Consider the following 25,670-nt stretch of genomic DNA (forward strand, 5'->3'; position numbering starts at 1 on the left):
TAGTGCCCCTCGATCTGGGGATCTCATTACAGCGCAGATCTGACTCAGGAGGTCCCGGGCGGGCGGGCCAGAGACTCTGCTGTCTAATGCGCTCCCAGACTGCGGGTCTGAGGACCACCCTTTGAGCAAGGAGGAGAACCCAGGACTGGTCTGGGGGGGGTGCAGCCCGAGGACGAGGCAGGAAGTGGGCTCCCTCCAGGTACTTACCCTGCATCTGACTCTGAGGCTGAGGGTTAAAGGCAGTGGAGTGGTTCAAGGAGGCCCGAGGGTTGGGTGTGGGGGCTGGGTGGTGTGGGCTGACCCTCATGGCTGTTCGCCGCAGCTGCTCCAGCTCACTGAGCCGCTCGGAAAAGGACAAGCTCCCGGGCTTGGTCTGATCATCTAGTTTCTGACGATGTCCTATTGTGGGGAGGGGGAGGGGAGTGGGGGTGGGAAGGGGAGAGGGAGGCAAGGAAGGAGGGAGGGAAAAGATCAGAAAATGTATTGTGGATTTTCTAAGATTTGGGGTTTTCTCGTCTTTCCCCTCCCTCTCCCCTCACCCCCAATGTGGATTTACTGGAGACTGGCACACATGGGGCTGGCTTCCCGTGAAAATTTGGGGCCATTGTCCCCATGGCAGATGGGGGCGCCCCTTTCATCACAGGCCACTGGGTGCTCCCCCAGCCTGCGCCCCAACTCCCCAACCCTCTGTGCCCATCTCCACCGGGCAGAAGGCAGTGGGCATACAGGGACGGGTGGCGGTGGATGGTCGGGCGGGAGAGAAGGTGCATCAGTGGTTGGCACTTGGCCACGTGCTGTGGGCTGAGCTATGGCAGCCAGGAAAGGTGCCCTCCCTGTGGCATTGGGACTGCCGCTCCTTACTGCAAACCCAACCACTGGCAGGTTTTAGAGGGGCAGCAAAGTGGGCCCTGGAGCTTAGCACACGCCCCTTCCAACAGGAAATGAGGTGTGGCTGCAAACCCGCAGTCCTTGGGGAGGTCAGATTTCCTGTTAAATGCAGGGCATGGGCAGCCCCTTGGCCCCTCTCCGCTCCCTCTCCTCAAAAGCTTCTCATGAGCCTTCTTCAGCATGCTTCTTCCCTGAAGCTGACTTCCCTAGGCGTACCCTCTAAGCTTTAGGGGGTTGACGGGAAGGTGGAGCCTGGGCCTCATCCAGGCCAGTCCTCCCAGGAGGCTGGGCCAACCTGGAGCCCAGAGGTTGTGCCCGGAGGCTGGATGGGCTTCCCCTAAGGGCTCAGGAATCCAAAGTGAGAAGGTGGGCCTCTCTGTTGTCCATATAGACAATCAGTATCCTTGCCTTGTTCCCCATCCAAATCACTGTCACCGGGATGCAGTGAGCAGAAGCCATTCACATGGGACAAGCCACGAGGGTTGGGCCTCCTGTTTCCTTCCTTAATCCCCCCAACAAGAGGGCTTCAAACTGGAGACTCAGGCCTATCAAGCAGAACCGAGGCTCAGGATGTACTGATAGAGCCACCGTGGGGCCAGGCAATTCATTCTCCTTTCAAAGAGGATGTGCCCTTGCTCCTTTCTCACCCCTGGGGTTCGAATAAAGAGTCACTGACCAATTTCACCACCACCCCCCACCCCCCAACCTGCCGCTATCATCAGGTGACCTCCAAAGCACAGTGGAGGAGCGGCCTGCTTGCTGCCATAATCAAGGGCTCTTTCACATGTCCTGACCCAGACCTCACTTAGAAAGAGGATCCGTGGATTCCACTCCCCACCCCACCCCCCCACCCCGGCCCAGGCTGGGAGAGGGGTGGGAGAGGTATATTTTAGCCCAGCTCCCAATTGCTACAATTACAAAATTAAATTTTATAACTTGTATTATGGTTCCAAATCTCTGTGGCTGGCCATTTCTTCCTGCTGCCAGGCCCCTTGGCACAGTTGACACGGTCTCAAATTCCAGACCAAAAAAAGGCCCCACTATATTGCAGTGATTTTATCATGAATAAGACCTGTTTGGCTCCAAAATGAGGAAAACGACTTAAGCATAATATTTGTGTAGTTCAAATGCAATGCTCCCTCTTTTCATATGTCACCAAGGCAAATCTGGACTCTGATTCAGCCCACAGCCCACAACCCTCAACCTGAACACGAACAGCCTGAGTCATACAGGGCCAGCACACATGTGAGAGGCCTCTTACTGGCTGAGTATTTTAAGCACCGGCCTTGTGGGCAAAAGGCCATGGGGCCAGGTCCCGGAATCACTCCTGTCATCCCTTTCCCTCAGAAGTATGAAAATGTCTTTTTCTAGAACATTCTATTTCAGTCGACCATGGTGTAACTGTCTCTGGATGGATCTTTCCCTGACTCCTCCCTCCTCTTATCTTTGTGACAGATTCTTAGCTTTCTGGTGATCAGACTGAAAAATCTGATATTCTTGCCCCCCCAAACAATTCCAACTCAAAAGCCACTCAAAGCTCAGTAATTCAGCCTTTTAAATGCCTAGCAACTGAATGGCTGGTATTAGGAGTCGAGCAGAAAAGAAGGCAGGAAAAATGATTCTGGACAGTTCTACGGCCTCCAAAAGAATGCCGGTTGGCGAAGTCATAGTGCAGAGGCTTCCAGCAGGCTTTGTACCCATTTCAAAACTTCACATTCCTTGGGCACCCAGTGGCATTTTTGAAGAACACCATGTCAAGGACAGTGGGTGATCCAGGAGAATGATGTGTACGAGATCATTCTAAATACAAGCATTAGGCATTCTGGAGTCCATGGTTGGCCTTTGAAGAAAGGCTGTCTGTTGTGTCTGTCTCAGCCACCAAGCTTGGGGACCATGTACCACCAAGAAACGGAGCGAGGATAAGTCGTTTTAGGTAATGCGCTCCTGTGGCCAGGCACAACGTGAGATGATGATTATTATTTTTTTTTTATCAGTCCCCTCTCATTACCCTATGTTTAAAAAAATGTTTTAACATGTGAGCAATTTCTGGACCAGCTGACACCTGCCAAAATCGTAGTCATTTACAGAGATTAGCTGATGACTGTCTGCTTTAGCAGGAATGTTCAGGCATAACTTTCAGAGAAAACAATTCTTCATTCTGAGCTATTTCCTAAGCCCCGAGAGTCGGGAGGCTGAGTTTAATGCTGGAGGAGTGGTGGTGGTGGTTGTGGGGGGGGGGGGGGAGCGTTCACTCCACACCCTCCCCACATGTGGTCCTGGCAGAAAGAGTGTTATTGCCTCTGCAGGGAATCCTGAGCCCCTTCCTCACCATAGGGCTGGAGGGCTGTAACACCAAGGCACGGAGGAAATAAAAAGCATTATCATACTAAAGGTGTGGCTCAGATGCATTTATAAGCTAGATCAAAAGAACACCTCATTCTTCTTTTCTGAAGCCATCAGATTTCATGGGCCAAAGAGCAATATTTTGTATGAAATACAGAAGCTTCCGATCTAAACTTTCAAGTGGGGGGAAAATGAGTGCTTTATGTCTCCGGTTTCCTGTATCTGTGCGCAATTAAAACGTCAATTTGCCCCCTGAATTTTAAATACAGGAGTATGGGAAATGTCCACTATCAAACTCACTTTCCTTCTTTCTTGCTGAGTACTGGGCTTCAGAGGGCAGCAGGGAATTCAACTCTGGATCAAATCTAGTAGAATTACAATGCAGCCCTAAACACTTGCATGTTGGCAGCCTGGGTTTCTGAGCACACCAGAAGTCCACTGAAAATGCTGACACAGTGGTCCTTAAAATCGTGGCTACCTCGAGATTTCATATTAGAACATCTTAATGAATCTTGACCAGAGTTGAAAAGGATACTAAGTTATGTTTCTCTATTACTATTCCCACATTTTCAAAAACAGTCTTTGATTAGGATTTTATTATATATGCAGAGTCATAAAAAGCTGAAAGAAAAAATAAAGAAAAATAAATTAATCCCATCTGCTAAATTTTACTTCTTCATTCCAAAGACATATGTCCTGTAGTTTTCTGGGCTGGCTGCCCACAAGGCATCCCTAAATGTTATGATATCTGTGATGGATAATGAGACCAACTTTCAATTGTCTGCTATAAAAACGAGACTGAGGAGGTATGCGTATCTCATCCATAACTGAACTATCTTTTTCAAGAAGCCATTGCCGAACTGTGAAATATGCTCTATGCTCTTCTATCAGAGAAAACAGGTAAGGCTAAATTGTGACCTTTACCTGGAAAATTCTGGCCAGAGAGAGTAAAAAGCATTTATGGCAGTTTGTTAGTCCATGTTTCTGGTATGGGCTTACTACTTTTCTTGATAGATTCCCAGCAGAAAAAGTAGGAAGGTGTAGACTCAAAGCATGGTCATGATGAGCAGTTGAGGAAAATGTATGCAAAATGATAATACCAAAAAGAGATCTATCTCTCTGTGTGTATCCATCTACATCTGTATCTACCTATACATAACACTGTGATTCTTCTAAAAGTATACATGTATTTCAAAACATGCCTGCCAATCAATCTGATACTAACCACAGGGATCTGGATAAAAAACACAGATTTCCCCCCTTCCCTTATTTTGCTACTGCTTTATGACTATGGAAAATAAACTGACGTGTGTACAGAACAGCTCACTTTTCCTGGTGTAACAGTCTAAACCCTGGGTTCCAGGGTCATTAAAGTCCCGAGGACAGGAAAGTAATCGTACTGAATGTGAATGTGATCCTTCCTTAAAGCACCTTGTAGGTAATGAAATAAATCTTCTTAACCACAAACCTATCCGTCTGCTGGCTAATTTTTTTTTAGATTATTTATTTATTTATTTGACATAGAGAGAGAGACAGCGAGAGAGGGAACACAAGCAGGGGGAGTATGAGAGGGAGAAGCAGGCTTTCCGCCGAGCAGGGAGCCCAATGCGGGGCTCGATCCCAGGACCCTGGGATCACGACCTGAGCCGAAGGCAGATGCCTAACGACTGAGCCACCGAGGCACCCAGTCTGCTGGCTAATTTAATGTTGGGCAGTATTATACCATTGTGTATGTCACAATAGAAAATATAACATGATATATATGATACTATATTGTATATTAGAATGCATATTATATTTACATGTTTCTATATTACCCAATGCTATATAAACTTTGGTGGCCTAACTTTTCCCTCCAACTTCTTCCCATATTATTAAACTAGGAGGTCCATACAAAGTTAGAGTACTTCATAACTGGAGAAGAGCTGGAGAAATCAGGCTTGTTTTTTAATCCACACGGGAGAAGTGAAGTTCAGAGAGGTTGTTATTTATCTAATCTCACACAGCCAATTAGAGAAAGAGGGCAGGTCTGAAAACATACCCACTCCCTCACATCCCCCCCCCCCCCCCCCGGCAATCTTGCTCAATGCACCTATAAATGCCAATTTCTGTGCATGCCCAGGGTGCACAGTGTTACGTGGTTATAGATCCTGGGGCCAGCAGAGCCTCATAAGGATTTGCCCTTTACCATCACACTGCTGTTCCCAGCTCGTGCTTAGCACCAGAGCCATCTTGTGACCCACAGTAGACAGCTAATGTCTCACACACCTGAGTGAGCATCCGAATCACAGATCTGGCTTGGTAGGTCTGGGGTGTGGCCCGAGAATTCAGATTTCTACTAAGGCCCAAGTGATGCTGATGTTCCTGGTCCCGGGACTATCCCAGGGATTTGAGTGATTCCTCCCTATACGCATGCGCCTTCGGTGTCCTTCTAATTTGCCCTGGGCTGGAAAGGACCACACCAAACAGACCAGAACTGTGTTTAGATTAAGTGTCCATGAGCACCGAGTGCTGGCCTTGTTTTGGTGACAACCATTTGGTGGTCTTTTTCTTAATCTTTTAACTCTTCAATGTACGCAGAGCAGCTGAAAATGCCAAAAGTCTGCCCGACAGACAAGTGGGTGTTGCCCGTTTCTCCCTGGCCGTCACTGAGTTGAGTCAGTGAGTCACTGCGGCTGTACTCGGGCTGATCTGTAAGGTGGACCCAGAATTTTCAAGTGGAAAGTAACGCCTCCCCAGGCATCTAAGGAAGGACTTTGAGGAAGAGCAGGAAAGGTTTATGAGGAACCTATTCCATTCCAGTTGAGACTTCCGGGTGCCCACAAGGACGGGGGTGTGAACGCAGAGGTGCTCTCATCCTTCTCTCCCCTAGAGAAACAACATGGCACCAGGGAAACGTGATTGCCAATCTGCGTGTTAAGAACCTCCATTACAAATCTGCTTTTCCCCCCAACTTTCCTGCGGACAAGAGCAAGTCTCTTCATCACCCAGCCTCCTTATCTGAAAGCCTGGAATTAAAGGACTAAGATGGATTACTCTGAGGGGCTCTAAAAGCATTCACGGCAATTATATCTGCAGCAATTAGCTACTCAACTGGTTCTCGTTGGACGCCTCCAAGCACAGGCTTTCTTGAACAACTTCATATGATGTTAGGACTTTCAAAGCTTTCTTTCTGTTTTTTTTTTTCAGCCAGACACCTGGCCTGTGGGAGCCAGGTCCAAGCTCAGCTGTCAAATTGGTCTTTGGAGCTCGATCTTGAAGCTAAGGTTCTACCGGCCTCACCACTCTCCTGTGTGCTGATGAAGAGCAGCTCTGACAACACGCGCTCACAATTCACTCTCCCTCTGCCTCCGGCTGTGTTGTCAGTGGCCCTTCAGACAGTGACGAGCGACCCAGGAGAGTGGTCTTCCTGGAGCCTCTCCTCTCTCCCCTCAAGCCTTCACCGCGCCTTTCAGACTACCCTCCTCACTGGGGCGTCCCACTCTGCGTTTTGGCCCCTTCCGCATTATCATCCGAGAGCTGCATCCAGTGGCAGTGGGGCCATGAGACTCACCACAAAACCTGCCAGCAAGTTTCAGGGGTTTGCAGCTGGGAAGAAAGCCAGGCTGCCGAACCTTCTCCAGGGTCTCACTTCTCTGCTTTTCTGATTGGATAGAAAATAGTAACACTAGGGACGCCTGTGGGGCTCAGTCAGTTGAGCCTCCGACTCTTGGTTTCAGCTCAGGTCATGATCTCAGGGTCGTTGAGATCAAGCCCCGCGTCAGGCTCTGCGCTCAGCTGGGAGTCTGCTTGAGATTCTCTCTCTCCCTCTCTCTCTGCCCCTCCCCCTGCTTGTGCACATGTGTACTCTCTCTCTCTCTCTCTCAAATAAATACATAAGTAAATAAAAATCTTAAAAAAAAAAAGAAAGAAAAGAATGATGATCTTTTGTCCTCGGCCAAACCCCTCTCATCAGCAGCAAGAGGAATGTGAGTCTGAGGTTAATGCTCATCACCCTACCTGTACGAGTATCCACTCCCCCTCACCCACGTGCCTTGGGCAGGTGCCCTCCCGCCTTTTACACATGGATAATCACACTGAGCCTGTAAGAAAAGTCCATCAGGATGCTGCTTCTTCCTAGGTAATGTGTTTCGACTTACTTAGGGATCCCACAGACATGATACTTTACCCCAGGAGAATCAGCCACAGGGACAGTGATGCCTTTGGTCGGGGAGCACTTTGATTCTCTTGCAGGTGGCAATAGGTAAGCGAGAGACCACAAGTCTGGCTGTGCATGGGGCTTCCCTATCCTGGGTCTTCCCAAACCATGGTCCTGAAGCAGCCCCTCACACAGCATAAAGCACATGTTTTAGAGGCCAGGCTCTACTTTTGCTAAGCCTGCTTTCTAAGGTCAATACCCCCCTATTTTGAAACTAGAAGTCAGACAATCTGAATTCTCCCCTCTGCTCCAGCCACTCTGGCCATCTTGCTGTTACTCCTATACGTCTGCCTCAGGACCTTTGCACCTACTGTTTCTTCTGCCCAGAATGCCCTTCTCCCAGATATCTGTGGACCACATCCCCCCCCATCCTTCAAGTCTTTGCTTCAATTTCATCTTCTCCCTGAAGACTTTCCCGAACACCCTAGTTTAAATCGCAAACTCTCCCGACCCAGCCAGTGCCTAGCCCTTTTGCTTCGGTTGTCTCCACAGTACTTATTAATGTAACTTGTGGTCTGTCCGTGCCCACTGGACTGTAAACTCCACGAGGGTGTTGGTTTTTGCCTCTGTTCGTCATGGCTGTATCCCTAGCACCGACGGGAGCATCCAGCACATGAGAGGCTCACTAAACACTGACTGAACGGGTGCTCAAACCCTTCATGACTGGGGCCATCCACCTGTCCTCCATCAGAACGTAGGAAAGAAGAATGTGTCTGGGGCAAAGGAAGCTGGAACTCAAGTTTTCTGCTGCTGCGGAACGGACGAGGGCTCAGAAGAAAGGACTTGTGGAGGAAACGTGCCATAATTGAGCTTATCAAGTTTCAGGGAGAACGGTCTCATTAGAAGTCAAACAGTCTGCAAAGCTTGTACCCTCTAGTGTTTTCTTCATTATACTAAAAAATAAAAGAGAATGGATAAAAGGCCCTTGTGCTGAGCTGAACCTCGCACCCTCGTGGGAGCAAAGGACTGCTGCAAAAAACCTTGGGGTTTTTTGGAGTATCTTCACACACGCACGCAGATACACACACACACACACACACACACACACACACACACACACACACGGACACGCCCCCTCCCTCCCCCACACACTGTCCCACAGGCCAAGACCTAACTGCTAGAGACAAGTAGAGAAGCAAGGGTATACAAAGCCACGGTCCCAGGGAGAGGCAAAGGCCGCTGGGGAGCAACGAGCACAGCCTCCAGGTGGAAGGAAGGCCCATGTGGGGCCTGCCCTGCCCCTCCCAAACCAGGCCCCCAAGATTCACAGGGACAAAAACAAAGACAAGACAGGACTGCTGCCGTTTTCAAGCCTCAGAGTGACAAACAGCAGCATTTTTAGCTCTTCTGCAGGAGCTTTTGGAGACCTGGACCTCCCTGAAAGCAGAGGAGTTCAAAATCTGCAGTTGCTGGTCGCCACGGGTTACCTCCTGTTTCTGTCTGGTGACTCAGGAGGTAATTGTAGCTTAGGGCAGAGAACCCGCCTGGTTTCTTTTGCTCTTGACCAGAGGCAGTCCTCTGTGGGGGTGGTGGAGGCAACCCCAGAGAGGGAGGGGTGCAGACAGCTCACAAGTTCAAGATCCTTTCTTTTCTATCAACCTGTCATTCCAAGTATTACCCACTCTCCTCGATGAAGGGACTGTCTCCAGAAAACCCCGTTGGAGGGTGATTATAAAGTAACCTGAGAGCCTAACGGCTGGTAATGTGCATTCATTTAACCCAAGGAGCTCCTGCCCCACCGGGCTCTGAACGGAAGGTGCCTTCAGGGGGTACGTTTTGGTGGCAGGGTGGGGGCAGTACTGAGAGGTGAGTATGGCCCGAAATGTTGCCTGGAGCTTCTGAACTCGCTTTGGAGTCCTGGTTTTCAGCGGAGCCAGCCCCAGGGCCGGGCCCGGGGATGAGGAGAACGCGATCGCAGACGCCCACAGATTCCACCTGCTGCCACAGCGTTGTGGGGGCATTCCTGTTCTCCACACAGGCCACCCCCGCCCCCTCAGGTCTCCTCCCCTCCGTCCCGGCACATACCCCGAGCAACCCGCAAAGGCGCGGGGAGGGTACACTGAGGGCCCCTGCAAGGCTCGGTGGTGCCTCAGTCAACGTAAGGTGAATGAATAAATGGATGAAGGAAGGAGTGAATAAACTCCCCTTCCGTAGGCTAGACTGATTCTGGGATGTGCACCCAGCCGTGTGTAAGATGCTCTCTACTCCTCTACTTCTGAAAACGGGTAAGGAAATTCCTTCCCATTCCTAAAAGGCCTGCTTACTGGGCCCCAGGGGATTTTCCTAGCAGTCCGGGGGGGGGGGGGGGGGGGGGGGGAGGGGGAGCATCTGATTTCTCTCTCTCTCTCTCTCTCTCTCTCTCTCTCGTGTCATAAATGCCAAAGTGATTTTGGGGCTGTCCTCACAGAGGCAGGAGACCGAGGGGCTGTCAAAGTCCTTTAGAGAGTGGCCGAGCAGACCCTGCAGGTGAATGGAGGACCATGGTTCCTGAGCACTTGCTGGTCAGAAAAGCAACAATAACTAGTCGTTGTTCTTAATGGGCTATCAACCCCACCTCACACCATCCAGAGAAAAAGCTCTCAGGTTGTTTGGGGGATGAGGACCTCACTAAGGCCAACTTCTGTCCACTGCTGCCAACACCCAGCTGAGAAGGAGCATCTGGAGGGGAGAAAGTTCTTCTCCACCCGTTACCTTAATGGGCAAGCAGCTATTTGCCTGGGGTCCGCAAAGAGCCACGATGCAGTGAAGACAATACGAGTCCCACCGCCTGCCAGGCGACATTGGGAGGGGACCTTCTATTTATTCCAAGACACAAACGCTCCCTATTCACCCTGGTGACCACATACATCTGAGCCAGTGATGGAATGAAGGACGAGAAGGCTCCCCTAGCAAAGGCAGGCAAACTTCTCCCTGCAAATCCTTTCCAGATCTGAAAGGAACAGACTTGCCCCTTTCTCTGTCTTTTTCCCTTGGGGCTCTGCCTACCGCAGCCTAGCTTGCTGGGACCAGTTGCCCAGCTCCACTCCGCTCCTCAAGCAATAGGAGACCCTGCTTCTCCACGCGTGTTTTGATCTTTCTCTCCTTTGAACTCCGTAAACAGTCCCTCCTCTGTCTGAATACTCTGGTGCATGAAGGCAGAATCGCAGCTCCGGGAGAAGGTGCTCATAATCTTCTGCAGATGATGCCGAGTCCTCCCGCAGCCTGCGGGGCATCCCCTCCCCCCCCCCCCAACTCTTGCCCTGGCTCTTCCCCAGCCCCAGCTTTTTTTTTTTTTTTAAACCACTTCTGCTTCCTTCATTTCTTTGCAGCTGCAGCAGAGAGCTATAGTAAAGCTACTGTATAGGATTTTGAAAGCAGGGCCTCTGAGAGCTTTCCAAACTCCATACAAGCCGGTTATTCTCTGCCTTGTTTTCTTTGGCTTCAGGTTAGTAACACAGAATGAGTCAAACAGTATTAACTTTCAATAGGGAAGTGGTGTGGTCAACCAAAGCTGTTTGCGGGTAGATTGTGCAGATAGGTAGGGCAGGTAATGAAGAACAGCTCATAGCTCTGCGAGGAGGCGAACAAGGGAGGCCCTCGCTCAGAAACATCGAACAATGAAGTCAACAGGGCTCAGACCATCTTTTTTAGTCGGCGGTGGGAATGAACACTAAGGTCTCTGACCGGGCACCTTCAGGAAGTTGGCCATGTTGGGACTCTGTGGCTTGCACAATTGAGCACTTTGTGGGTAGAAGGATGTCTTTTTTTTTTTTTTCTTAAATGATGCCGAAGCCATGGGAAATCTAGTTAGGATGATTTCTTCTGCTTGCGGCACGTCACCTTTATTCATTTCTTGCTCCGGCTTGGGGAGTGATAGATGCACCACCCCCACTCTGTCTTCCCCCCGCCAGTCCTCCCCCATCTTCCCAGTCCCAGGATCTCTGCCTCCCCAGGTTGGTGGGCTGGCTGCAGGTCTGCAGGGCCCCAGGGTGGGGGGTGGGGGGACTCTCCTTCTCCAGGTTGGAAGATGATGCGTTGGAAGTGCCACTGTTCCTACAGACACGGATCGAGTCGTCCTTTGAGAAGCCGATGAAAGATCTTAAAATCATCGGATCCTCTCTCATTCTGCAGATGGGGAAACGGAGGCTCTGGGGGGTGGGGGCGGGGGGCCACCGAGCTCTGCAGAGCCAGCCGGGGCCCGAAGCTGCGGCTCCCAGGCCAGGGGTCTTTCCACCAGGCCGGCCACCGCTCCCTTGCCCAGGGCTCAGGATTCCTTTTACAGTTGAACAGAGCAGCTCCCAAGATGAGCCCAACCCTGGAGACTCAAATTTCAGCAGTTTCCAGTCCTTTTTGCCTGCCTTCAGCTGCCTATTTATTTTGCGCCTGGCTGAATCACCCAAGGAATAGAACGAGTTTCTCCCCACCTGCTCCTGGCAGCCAGTCAGCCAACTGAACAGGACAGAAAGCCGGCTTCTCTCTGGAGCCTTGAAAGATTCTCACCTCTGAGCAGCTGCGGATTTGACTCTCGTCCTGGGAAACTGGCATGGAGGCTCAAGGGTGTAACATTTCACCTCCCTGAAATCTAATCCAGAAATCTCAGGCAAGCAGCATATGTAAAGAGCTATGGGCTAAAAAAAAAGGGATAAGGACACCTCAGGCTGCAGTAGGACCTCACATGCTCCAGCCGCCCTTCCCAAGCCTTTCACTGAGAGAGAAGGGAGTTACAGAGTTGCAGAGGAAAAACCGCATTAGGCTTTGGAAAACAAATATATCTTAAAAGAAAACCCAGCTCTCTTCCACGGTCTGGGTTGCTTCTTTTTGTTTTCAATCTTCTTCAAGGGGACAGAGTAGTAGGTAAAGAAAATATCAAGATATTCTGATGGAGGGCGCCTGGGTGGCTCAGTCGTTAAGCGTCTGCCTTCGGCTCAGGTCATGGTCCCGGGTCCTGGGATCGAGCCCCGCATCGGGCTCCCTGCTCGGGCGGGAAGCCTGCTTCTCCCTCTCCCACTCCCCCTGTTTGTGTTCCCTCTCTTGCTGTGTCTTTCTCTGTCAAATAAATAAATAAAATCTTAAAAAAAAAAGATATTCTGATGGCAAAAGATAAAATTCTCAGCAGCATGGATTTACAGCGGGGGCTGATTTGAATGTCTCTATTTCTTTCTCTACAAGTTTATTTTCCTCAATTCCAAGAGACCCCATGAGATGAAATCTACCTCCAAAAAAAAAAAAACCAGTAATTATTTTATTTAAGATCCCTAAGATTTTTGCATAATATACACAAACAACAATTTTTCCATTATATTTTTCTATTATTTTACTACATAGCTATTAGATTTCTACTAGCTAATTGATAAGACTGTTTACAAAGCACCTTGATATATGTAATCTCAATTCACCCAAAACAACCCTATGCAGGACACAGCTCCTATGACTAGTCCCATCTCATAAGATGACCCAGCAGAAGCTTCTAGATGTTAAGAGACTTGGCAGGCACACAGCAGTATGAGTGCTAACTCACATTCAGTTAAGAAACAACTACATTTTGATAAAATCTCTGGAGAAGGACCACCCCTCTGCAAGGCCATCTAGTTAACAAGATTTTGCTTCGGTGAGGAATAAGTCGTTGAAGTTGGTTCAATACTCGGAATTAATAATAGGGTAAGAAGGAAAACAGAAAAATGCCCTTATTGTATTGCATTCTGGGGCCCTGATCTGCCAGGATTTTTTTTTTTTTTTTTAAATAACTTGCCAATGGCAGATATTTGGCCCTCACTTGGGCAGAATTCCAGTAGTTCCCTTGGTAAGGGCTAAGGGAGGACGGAAAGGGACCTATGTGTCCAGGGCATGTGCTAATACTTAAGAAGCTCCTCTCTTCCAGGCTGGCTGTCATCAATCTGCACAAGACCTTGGCCTGCCCCTGCCCACCCCACCAAGGATATCACCTTCCTGGTTTTACACCTGAGGAGGCTGAGCCTGGGGAGGCTAATCTGATCTCAGATGAGAGGGGAGACTGAATGAGGCAGCCAGCTCTCTAGTGGCCCGCCACCACTCCAGTCCTCCTCTCAGTCTAGCTCATTGTATCCTCATTTAACCCCCCAGCAGGGCAGGTGTCACTGAGCCCATTCTACAGATGGGGAAACTGCTGTGCAGCTAGTAAGTAGCAGGGATCACACTTGAAGCCAGGTTGGTCCTGCTCCAAATCCCTCTCTCCCTCCCTCCCTCAGGCTCAGAGCTCCCTGCTTCATTTCTGAGGCCCGGGGCTCTGCCCTGTTGGCAAAGCTGAAGACGAACAAAAAGAGGTGACCCTGTGCATTTCTCCTCAGCTCTTTAAAATGAACGAATTGGAAATATCACAAAACCACTTTAAAGCCAAATAAAAATAAGGTGATACCAGGAACAAATCCAAAAGGGGCCATGGATGCATACAGTCCTTAAGAATTTACTGATTTCAAAATATTTGCTTTTTATCTCAGATGACTAGAAGGCTTATTTCTAGCCCGTGGCGAACAAAAAACAAAAACAAAACCAACCAAACACATAGCATATCAAATATTGGACATTTCGATATATGAAAGAATCCTGAAAGACTTTCACAACAGCTTGAGTTTTAGTCAATACTGTCTTTAGTGGAACCTGAGTATATGTAAATCATGGAAGTACCAAACTAATGTATTGCCATTAACCTACTTTATAGGGGTCTAGGGAGTTGGCAGATTAATTCAATTGTGTTTCTTTAAAAAAAAAAAAAAAAGGCAAACAGCAAAGAAATTTGCTTTGGGTACTTAAATTTTTTTTTACCTTGATTTTCACCTATAAGTGTATATTCACAATATCTGGCTATTGACTGTAGCCAACTTAACCAGTAACACTGCATAACTTACTTGCACACAGAACTTGAGACAAATACACCACATGTACATGCCCAGTCATATTATGAAAGAGGCATTTCACATTCAACCAAACGTTAGTGTCTTCTGTGGTGTCGGATAATACAGTTGTAATGCCCAGTTATACCTAATTTATCCCTTCTTTATTGCCAACTTTCCATAGCAAAAAACCTTCAAGACAAATGATTATAAAGGACAAGATTATAGAAAGAACAGAAGACAGCAACTGCAAGTTAGCTCAAATGAACTTAAACCCAGATCTAGTGCAAGGGGTAGTTTTACTTGACTTATTTAAGCTGAACTTTGGGGGATTTCTTTGCTGTTGTTTGGAGGTGGTGGAGTTCTAGGAGACCCACTGGATCCAATTCTTACTCAATGACTTTCTTGGCTACATGGCTTACAGAAAAAGCCCCAAGGCTTCGGAAACACTCAAGCAGAGTTTTGTTTGTTTTCAAAATGAGAAGTGGAAAATGGCTAGTGTGTGGAAAAAATTCTCAAGCTACTCCAAAGTCGAGAAGCCCACTGTGGTGACGCTGTGTGGCGCTGCCAACAACAGTCTTTCCCCAGGCGTGGTTCCCCACCGCAGCCTTGGCGGTGGCATGCCCACCGCTGGGGTCCACCTGGTCCTGCAGCACCCGAGGTGACCAAGGCCCTGGTTTAGGTCTCCTGACAGTGCAACTGGATGACTGGCGTGGACCTCGGCTGAGCTGCCCCCCAACCACCCCAGGTGGGGGGCTGCTCCCCCAGGCCACAGGGCACGCTGGTTGCAAACCTAGGCGCCGCGCGTGCTCAGAAGGGTCTCCAAGTCTACAGTGGAGAGCACCTGTGCCGTCGAAATATGCCACTGAATGTCTTTGGAGGATATGAAGAAAAGCCCTACCAAACAGATACCAAAATATCTAAAAAGCCCCAGGACAAGACTAGCAAGACATGTTGGTTTAGGGAACTTAGAAGGTGACCGAGTGTGTTTCCTAAATCTGCAAAGCTTGCCTGTGGCTAACGGTCCAGGCACCCTGGGGAGGTAAGCAGCTCTCCTCTGGGGCAAGAATCCAGACTCCAAGAGACTCTGGCATACTTCATGTCAGTTTTCTAGAACAGTGTGGAAGAGCCTCTCCTCCAGCCTGTCATGCATATATTGAAAAGAGCCTGCACGTTAGGTCTCAGCACCGACTTTTGCTGTTACTCAGACAGGATTTTTCCCCTGGAATTTTTCACAAAGTTCACCATTTGGGAGTAGGGCCATTTTACCAAAGAGGGACTTAGGAACAGTGCCCAGTGTGTTTCAAGGGTCCATAAAAATACCAGAAAAGAAATTTTACTGGGTCCAAATACAAAAGGAAAACTGGAAAAAAAAAAATCAAAATTTATAAATGTTTAATTAAATGTCTTAAAAAATGCAGCATGATGGCAACTTCATGAATTTTTAAACTTAGGATTCACATTTTTTTGTTGTTGTTGTTTAGAGTTTTCTCAGAGTCAAAGGATTCCAAGACTAAATGCAAATAATTGCTCCATCTTCTGAATACTTATTGTGTGTTCTGAATGTTCTACAGAGGCTGTCTCCTCCAGCCTCCCAGCCCTGTGAGATCTATAGCCTCTGTCCTCGGAGGCTCAGCCAGGCCAGCCACCCCCAACCAGGTATGGTCACCCACACAGTTAGCAAGTACCAGAATGGGGAATCTCAACCCTGATTGTAATTACATCGTTCAAGGCAGTGAAATTGGGGCTGAAGGTAATGAAATGAGTTACTCATAGCCAGATAATTTCAAAAATAAGTGATAAAAGCCCTTTCCAAACTTTACAGCCCCCCCCAAAAGATATCTAACGTATTATGCACGTGGGTACATTTGGATATGTCCGATGTCACATAGGACAAAGTCCTCTTCTCCCAGGGAAGGGGGGCCCAGGAGACTCAGCCTCGAAGGGGCCTATGACTCTGCTTTTCTGACAATAGTTTGTTACCCCTTCCAAGTGGGAACTAATTTGGAGATTATCTCATCCCATCACCTGGTTGGAGAGAAGAGGAACGTGAGGACCAAGATGAAAGTACTTAAGATAATTGCCCAAGGTCACACCCACTGGCCGGTGGTGCCAGTGGGAACCCAGGTCCTCCATTCAGGATCCAGAGGCTTTTCTACATGTTTTAAGATTAAGAAATGGAAGCCTAAATAGAGACAGATTTTTTTTTTCTTTTTAGCCCTTCATGTACTAAATTCTAACAAGGACTGTGATACGTTGGCTCAGATCCCCACCTCACTGGGATGACATTTAAAATAAAGCTTCGGGGTGGGGGGGGGCGCCTGGGTGGCTCAGTCGGTTAAGCATCTGCCTTTGGCTCAGATCATGACCCAGGGTCCCGGGATGGAGCCCCGCGTCGGGCTCCCTGCTCAGCGGGGGTCGGGGGGGATTTGCTTTTTCCTGACCCTCTGCTCCTCCCCCCTGCTTGTGTTCTCGCTCTCTCTCAAATAAATAAATAAAATCTTAAAAAATAAATAAACAAACTAGCGCTTCGGTTTGCAATAGCCCCAATGGAAAGAGAAATCCAAGGGAACTAAGTTTCACTGCATACTGCTTCTCTTCCCTGTCCCCCTCTATTAGACTGAGAGGGTACCTAGATCCTCTCCTGGGGTTCTCACTGGTACCCACCTGGAAGGATTTCTCCCCCTTCCTTTCTGTAGCAATACAAATACCAAATAAAAATCTTACTGACTTCGGTATAGATAGGGTTAGTTACCAAGAGGTCGCAGGCCTCCCCAGTCTTGGTGAGCTGATGGAGGGAGGTTATCACTGCTCCCAGGGGGAGAAGCATACTTTCCCCAGGATCCTCATATTTCCCCAGGATCCTCATATTGCCTCATATTTGGACCTTGACCTGAATTAAGTCCATCGAAAACTCAAGGGTCAGGGACATCTTTATGTATATAAAATTCTTCTTATTCTAGTTTGATACTACTGAAAATAATAAACAGAATGAGATTCTAAAGTTTACTAAGACACATTTAGGCAGATTATTATTAATCCTTTAAAAATTGCTTTTGCCAAGTCTTGGGGTAGCTGGGGAGCTTAGCACAGTGGAAGTCACCCAGAATGTCCATCTTAGCACCTAAATGCCTTTCGGAGTGTGGGGGAGGAATATAAATAAATAGAACACTTCCGCCTCTTGGAGCTTCTGTCTGTCTCCTACTTTATATCCGGGTGGGAGGGAAGAAAGCATTATTTCCTTTTTCTTTTGCGAATCAGGATTTCATCTAGAAAGAACTAAGGTCCAAATCTGATATTTGAAGAATACAAGGGATTAAGTAGATCACTGTTCATTACCTAGAAGAAATGCTTCAGCATTTCTGAGCAAAGTGACTGTAGATGGATAATTACAATCCTGAGCTCATAGATCTATAAAACTCCCTTCCGTTCCACTAGCCAGTGAGGAGCAAAGGACACAAGTTTCTAACCTTCTGGAGGACTGGACCCTCTGATCCCCACCTGGACCCTCAAGGAAGCTCTTTGCCAAAGGGGGGAACCAGGACTTGGAATGTTCACCTGGTGATCATTTTGTCACATTATCCGTCTTTCCTGCAGGCCCACACCGGGGGTCCCTGCTTCAGGTCCCTGTTGATGCCAGGCCCCCAAGCAGACCCTGGGGACAGATGTGGAGCCAACCATCGGTACCTGGGGCCACGTGGCTGCGTGTTGGGTCGTGCCCCCTGCCCCAGGGTGTAGGGCACTGTAACCCATCCACCGGAGAACGCTGGTTCCTTGCCTGTCCAATGACTTCCTAGGATCCAAGGCTCTGCTTTCTTGAAGACTGTATTTGAACCAGAATTGTATTGATAAACCCTCCTAATAAAAAATATCTGAAACAGAAATTTCAATACAATGAAGCCCAAGGAGCAGATGGTGCAGTTCTTAAAACCAAACATTGGCGTCTGTGGGTCGCCGTGTCTGGACTGCTTCTTTCAGTTCTGGCTTCCTGATGATGTAACCTTGGGCAAGGGACCTCACTTCTCTTTGCTTCGACTTCCTTACCTGTTCTTGCAAAGATGATATCAACTAATCTACGGGAAGCTCTTTGAACTGTGCTGGGCGAACAATAGTACTAAGTGCTAGCTATTATTATTATTAGGTGTTTTTATTATTATTATTTTTAAAGATTTTATTTATTTATTTGACAGAGAGAGACAGCAAGAGAGAGCGCACGAGCAGGGGGAGGGGCAGAGGGAGAAGCAAGCTCCCCGCTGAGCAGGGAGCCCCACGCGGGCTCGATCCCAGGACCCCGGGATCATGATCCGAGCCAAAGGCAGACGTTTAATGACCGAGCCACCCAGGTGCCCCTATGTGTTTTTATTACTAAGAGAAAATAATATTTTAAAAACCCCGTGCCTTAGTCAGTCACAAAAGCAATCTGTAAACATTTCTGCTCATCCTGCATTTTTCCAAAGAAGCTTGATTTTTAGGCCCATTATCGCCATAGTTCCTCTTTTTCCCTCCAAACATGCTCTCCATGTTTAAGGATCTTGTTTCTTCTGTCTCTCTGTTAGAGATTTGCTGCTTCCATTCAAACTCATAGAAGGAAATATATTTGTGTGATGTAATCTCAACAAAGTCCTTAGCGATGCGATTGAGTGATAAAGAGTTAGGCCCTGCGGTGGACCTATTTTAACTATGATTCCCTATTTAAAAAAGGTTAGTCGGCAAGAAGGCTAGTGCCCCAGAAAAAAGCACTTTCCAAAGTTTTTAAGGACTCCACCTAGCCATCTGTGATTGTGAATTCCAAGCCAGCACAACACAGTTTCTGTGAGGGACTCCGTGAACCTGAGGCCAGGAGTTGCCCCAGAAATGGCCAATATTGCTGTATTAATCTTTTCAAGTTTTAATTAGGTTACTCAGTGTTCCAGATGTAACCGATACCTGGCCAGACAGGGGATGGCTTGTGACATCAGAATGACTACCCAATTCATATCCCTGGGATACCCCCTGCCATCGGGTCACTCAGGGTCCCAACTGCTTAATCTCTCCTTAGCAAAATATCTTCCTCCATGGCACTGAGGTACTACATAGTCTCTGCAGAGAATATGCCTCAGTATCTTAATACCATCATATTACAGACGCATGGGTTAGGGCTAGAGTTTTTCACCGGATCCCCCAAAATAAAAAAATATACATAAAAACAGCTCTCAAATATCCTTGTCCTGAAAAATCCCTTTGTCAGTCTATCTCTCACGTTTAATGAGAAGACTATCTCTCAATATATTACAAGCCTCAAAGTGTTCTATCTATGAACTGAACACAGATTCCCCATTGGTGCTTGCGAGAATGGAGCCCAGCCCAGAATACCTTCTGATGGGGCTCTTTCTCCATGATAAATTCAATTTTTCATCAATTGGTAATTTCTCTATTAGTCTGAGATGTCAATAAAATCCCGCGGAATGTGGGGAAAAAAAGTTGTGATTCCCTAGGCGGCAGGTCAGTTGCTCTAAAGGAGCAAGTAACCATCTGAGGTGAAAACCATTTTCCATTCTCTTTGGAATGCACTTTTTGTTGCACCTTCAGAAAACCAGGAAACTGAGGCGAGAAGCATCAAATGATCCCCCTGGGCTGGCTGACGGTCGGCATGTTCTCTAGTGCTTAGTCCTTTTTACCTCAGTGTCAGGGCAAGTGACATAAGCTTCCCTGCTGGGTTTTTGCTCGAGTGTTTCAAGTTGAAGCCTCCATGCCCGCCACGAGGCACCGCCATTTGCCCTTTCTAGACCATCTTCCAGCAGGCACGAACGTGAAAAGTCCTGTAAGCCAACACCTCATTTCAAACTCGAGGCTACAAAGCCACGTCAGAGAGTCTAGAATAGGTCATGTACAGACGGCACAGGTGGATGGAGAGGTGCAGTGGACGGACGGACAGTTGGATGGACGGACGGGAGTGCAGATTATGTACCAGGAGCTCCTCATTCTCTTTCTGCCTCCATCACCAACTATTTCTTTTCAACCAAGGCGCATCATTTCAGTTCCCTGGGCTTTTCCCTTTTTTCCAATCTGAGGCCATTAAGGCCCAGAAGCTCTCTCTTCAGCTCCCCCAGTCTTTGATTTCATGAAACAACAGAACTTTCCAAAACTATTGACTTGTGAATGCCGGAGCCACTTTGCCAGGATCTACCAGAATTCATAGCCCCATAATGATAATAGGGACTTGGGAGGTGTTATTAATCCACAGATGTGACACTGTCGGGGCATCCTGATTGACACGCAATGAGCTCTCTTAACATGACATTAGAAAGTGGCTGTGAATTATCCACAATAGCCAAGACCAGAGACAACCTAAGTGTCCATCAATAAATGAATGGATAAAAAATACACACACACACCCAGTGGGATATTATTCAGCCTTATAAGGAAGGAAATTCTGCCATCTGCAACAATCATGAATGAACATCGAGGGCATTATGCTCCATGAAATAAGTCAGACAGAGAAAGACAAGTACCGTATGATCTCACATGTGAAATCTAAAAAGAAAGAATTCATAGAAACGGAGAGCAGCAGATTGGTGGATGCCAGGGGTAGGGGATGGGGGCCGAGTGGGAGTGCAGGGGGCGTGGGCAAAGGTGGTCAAAGGGTACAAGCTTCTAGTTATAAGATGAACAAGTCCTGGGGATGTGATGGATAGTATGGTGGCTAAAGTTAACAGGACTGTATTATATACTTGAAAGCTGCCAGGTGAACAGGTCTTAAAAGTTCTCATCACACACATACACACAAACTGTAACTATTTGAGGTGATGGATGTGTTAACTCATCTTATACTGGCAATCGTTGTGCACTATACACATGTATCAAATCATCAGGTAGTAAACCTGAAATGTACACGATGTTATATGTCAATTATATCTCAATAAACCTGAAAAACACTCTCTTGATTTTCTCTTTACGAGAAAGAAAGAAAGAAAGAAAGAAAGAAAGAAAGAAAGAAAGAAAGGAGGCTGTGAGCAGAGCTTCATTAAAAAGTAGTTCCCACCTTGAATCTAGACTTGCTCATAATGAGGAAGACAGCACACAAAAATTAGCACTGAGAGCCCACCCTTGCTTCCTGGGGTGAATAGAAAAGTCGGCATTACTCAAGCCACCCTGGGAGTCTGTGTGCATTCAATTTTTTTTCTAGAAGTCCTTTGTGCTGTGTGGGACTATCTACCTGGGACTCTGACACCGCTCTATACCACGCCTAGTACCTTCCATTTAATTTTTCCTAAGACCCCAAATTCCATTTGGCAGGAAAGACTCCATAAAAACGGGTGCCTCCTTGGAGCAAATCCCTTCTGTCTGTTCAAAGAGCCCTTCTCAATAATGACTGTTTTCTGAAGTTATAAAACAGCAGGAGAGTAAACTGTATATACAGGCAGGTCATTACAATACCGTATTTTCCCGCTCTGACTGCCAATTCTTAAAAGTCAGAGCACCCACCATTTGTCTTCTGAAGCTCAGCTGCCTGGGTGGGTCTTTGAATGTTATGGGAAATATGGGCAGTGGGGCAAAACCCGCCCCCCTTTTTTCTTATGCATGAGAGAGTAACAGGACAAGGTATACCAAGGGGTCACTGGTTTAGGCTTCTTCCTCCAGGCGGGTCAGCATTTGAATGACTTCTATTTTTTTTTTTTTTATTATGTTCAATTAGCCACCATATAGTACATCATTAGTTTTTGATGTAGTGTTCAATGATTGAACGGCTTCTATTTTTTGAAGAGAGAGATTCTACAGCCACCTGAGGGGGTCTTTCTCAAAGTTTAATTACCCTCAAAGACAACTTCCTTACACCTCACAACTGCCTTCCCCAGCCCTGTGCCTTGCTAGAACCGAAACCTGCTTCCTCTCTGGTCCTCTGTGGAGAGCCAAGGCGCCTGCGCCATGTTTCTGCTACGTTATTAACATAACAGGGTCACTATGAGTCTTCAGTTTGCCGCTCCTACTTGGGAAACCTATGAAGGTGGGTTTGGTTATCACTGTGTGGTCTCGTGCCCGTGCCCTGCTTTTCAAATGTAAATTGGGATCCGGGGATGCTCTCAACTCCGAGTTTCCTGAGTCTGGACATGACCAGATCGTCTCCATGACTTCAAGAGAAAGAGCTGAGAGGGGGTAAATGAGGTCAGAAATAAAGGGAGTCACGGACTAGGCGAATGGCAGTAAGGGGATGGTGAATGGAATGCCGTGTCCCAGGGGGGCTGTCCCTGGTGGATGTGGTGGCTCCTTGTGCGGGGAGGGGGGGTTCTTCCCACTCTGGGGCATTGAGAAAGCTGAGGCAGTGCATGGGATGGTTCTAGCAGGTGATCGAGACACCCTGAGGCTGTGGCCAGGACCACAGGAGACACTGCCACAGCTGGGGTGAGCACAGGGTGACCTGTAGAACTACGCCTGGGGGTGGCCCCACCACCCCAGCAGCATCCTCACTGGGAGAAGCGCCTCTGGGGGACTGCCCCGCTGAGCCCCAGCTTCAGATGCAGCCAGGGAACCTCTACTGGGGATGGAGAACATTTGCTGAGTTCATTCTCTGTGCCAGACACAGAGCACTGTCTCCCTCTGTCTTAGAAAGAAGCTCTTATGATTGTCTCCATTGTAGACGAGGAGACTGAGGTCCAGGGACGCTCCGTAACTTGCTAAAGGCTTATGTGCCTGAACCAGAACTCCACTTGTTTTGCCCCCAGAGCCCAAATTCCTAACCACTCCGGTTTACGACCTGACCTCCCTGCATCTCAACCTCCAGGTATAGTGGGAAGCCCCGTTTTTGAATCGCTCTCCCATCAGAAGAGAGAGTACTCATTTTCCACCAGGGACCTGAGATACGGTTTGGAGGCATGCTGACGCTGGGCGGAACCCAGCCTCCATCCTGGGGAAGGGTGTGGCTCTGGAAAAGAGTGTTACTCTTGTGTTTACTCAAAGATAGTCATTAAGTCACTGTGAAGACATCTTTCTGCAGACTAAACAACCCCACTGCTTTTTAAAAAAGCTCTCCTCACAGGAGTTCTTTTTTTGGTACCGTCTTTCTATATTTACTGGTTTTCCCCCAGGAATTCTTCTGCCCTCCCATTCTCTATTTTAATCAGTCCTGTAATAAGATTCTGATCTGTGCCACAGAAAGAAAAAGGTCATTTTCATAGTTTTCATCTCTGGCCTTAACAAATGAATAAAAGGCCAGCATGGATAGTAATCAGCCCCTTGTGGTCCACTCTGAAGCTCAGGCATTTTCTTGGCCTCCCCTGTGGCTGGTCAATCTTCCGTTTACTGTTTGTTTCTGATCCTGTTGAATTTCCCCGGGTATTTGAGGGACTAGTCCTCAGTCTCTTGCGGCCCCCAAATGCTTCGAACACGCACTTGACTCAGCCCAATTTGCTTCTCTGCCCCCTAAGAGAATGCTTTAAAAGGAGCCCAGGGCTCAGAGACAAACTTTGAGGGGTGAGTGTCAACAATAAAATCCTTTCTCCCTGCAGGGGCCTCACAGCCCTCTCTGACAGAGGTTTTAGCCACATTCGAGCAGTGTCAGTCCAACCCAAGGATTCTGAGATACCATCCCTGGTGCCTCAGTTTACCATCCCAGAAGGCGTGCCAGCCCCCTGGGGGGCCCACTTACTTCGAGGTTCTCGGGGTCCATCCACTGTGATTTTGATGGCTCTGTGATAAGTGGCAACTTGCGGTGGATTTGTGAAGACGGTGATGGTCAGAGTGAAGCTTTTCCCTGTTAGAACACAAAAGAGAACACCGAAAAATGAGGGCATGGTCTGAATATATCTTCTGGGTAGTTGACCATTAATTTATGCTTTCCAGCCCTCAGACTGGAAAGGTGGTACTTCTTCAGCATAAGTGAGTGGTTTTTCCAACACTGCCTTAGCTTTGGCTTCACTTAAATTCTGGAATGCACACCTTCGGTGTTTGTCTAGATGTTAACACTTCGCATGGTTGTACAGCTTTCGTTAAATCATCAATAAACAACACAGGATCAAGAGAGATTCAGTTTTGTTTTCTTTCAAGTCAAGACTCCAGGGAACATGGGGTCAGATTGGCAGCTGTCCACTCCCCCTTAGCTGTCCCCAAGGAGTAAAAGAAACCGTATCCCTGTTTCCCTTCTAACATTGCCTGTCCCTCCAAGGGTTAGGAAAGACAGAATTCCTGAGTTTGCGAATAGGCAAAGTTAAAATTATTCTCTCTGTATTTCAAAAACACTAATTGCTGGTTAATTGACTTTAAATATTACTTTTAAATGCTAGATGTTATTAGAGGCACTCAAGGGATTGGCCAGACAAAATTTATAGTCAATAAACTGACTTAACGATATGTAACTGACAGACTGAGATTCAATAAGGACTATAAACATATATACACACGTGGATCTCCACCTAAGCAGTTTATGTACACGCATGGGACGTGAGCGTGTTTTCATTACAGATGTCTACCGTGATGCTTTTGGTAACTTTTAAAAACTATTTAGAAGTATTTTTATAAGTTAGAAGACAATTACTAACATGGAAGTAAATAATTAATATAAATAGACCAACAATTAATATTAATAATATAAGTATTAATATGCACCTATATTAGTAATTTAAAACATTTCTTCTTGGCCAAGTGGTTCAGAGGATGAACTCCGGGTTTGAACTCTGGCTAGCTGTCCTTTGGCAAGGCCGTAGACCCCTCCGTGCCTCAGTGCCCTTACCTGGAAGGTGGGTACACATAGCATGTTGTACCTTATAGCATTTGGGGGGAAGTTAAATGAGTTCATAGGAGTAAAACCATTAAAACAGTATCTGGGGCATGATATTCGAAGGTATGCATGTTGAGTGTGTGTGTGAGTGTGAGTGTGTTGTGTTGTGCTCACTTTTATTATTTTCCTTTTCTCTTTCTCAGGGTTCCCTAACAGGATTCTAAGGTTTGACTAAGCATGATGTTCGGACCGCCCACATCAGGGGAGTGGGTTTCTATTTAACAGTTTCTCCTCTTAGTCATGTAAAATGAAACAAAACCAAAAAGAAATGAAAGGAAAACAAAACAGGTCCATTCATTCCCCTATCTGCTCTGAAACCGTTTAAAAATCAACTTGTCTCCCTTCCTCAAGTTAGAGCAGGATACTTTCAACTGTCATGCATGTTTTAATACAAAAGAAAGTCACAAAAAAAGTTCAGTAAAAATACAGTCGACCTTCCAACGGCACAGGGGTTAGGGGTGACGACCCCTGCACTGTTGAAATTCGTGTATAACCTTTGACCTACCCAAAACTACCATTTACTACTGCTGACCGAAGACTCACCCACAATGTAAGCAGTCAATTAACACATATTTTGTATTTCCTTTGTATTATATATACACTGTGTTCTTACAATACAGTAAGCTAGAGGAAAGAAAACCAAGAA

The 25,670-nt window shown here is 47.3% G+C and overlaps 1 protein-coding gene across 4 annotated transcripts in view; it reads right to left on the reverse strand.

Moving 5' to 3' along the window:
- The window catches only part of RUNX1 (RUNX family transcription factor 1), a 247,844-nt gene that overhangs the window by 41,853 nt on the left and 180,321 nt on the right, over window positions 1–25,670 (reverse strand). For 2 of the 4 annotated variants that reach the window (XM_027583258.2, XM_027583257.2), the window contains 2 exons: window positions 23,897–24,001; window positions 208–399 (listed from right to left, as the gene is read on the reverse strand). In XM_027583258.2, the coding sequence (XP_027439059.1) occupies window positions 208–399; window positions 23,897–24,001 (297 nt within the window). The remainder of the gene's footprint in view (window positions 1–207; window positions 400–23,896; window positions 24,002–25,670) is intronic. The other 2 variants (XM_027583259.2, XM_027583260.2) reach the window with 1 other exon arrangement.

Source organism: Zalophus californianus, chromosome 1 (assembly GCF_009762305.2).
Source record: "Zalophus californianus isolate mZalCal1 chromosome 1, mZalCal1.pri.v2, whole genome shotgun sequence".
In the NCBI taxonomy this organism is placed as follows: domain Eukaryota; kingdom Metazoa; phylum Chordata; class Mammalia; order Carnivora; family Otariidae; genus Zalophus; species Zalophus californianus.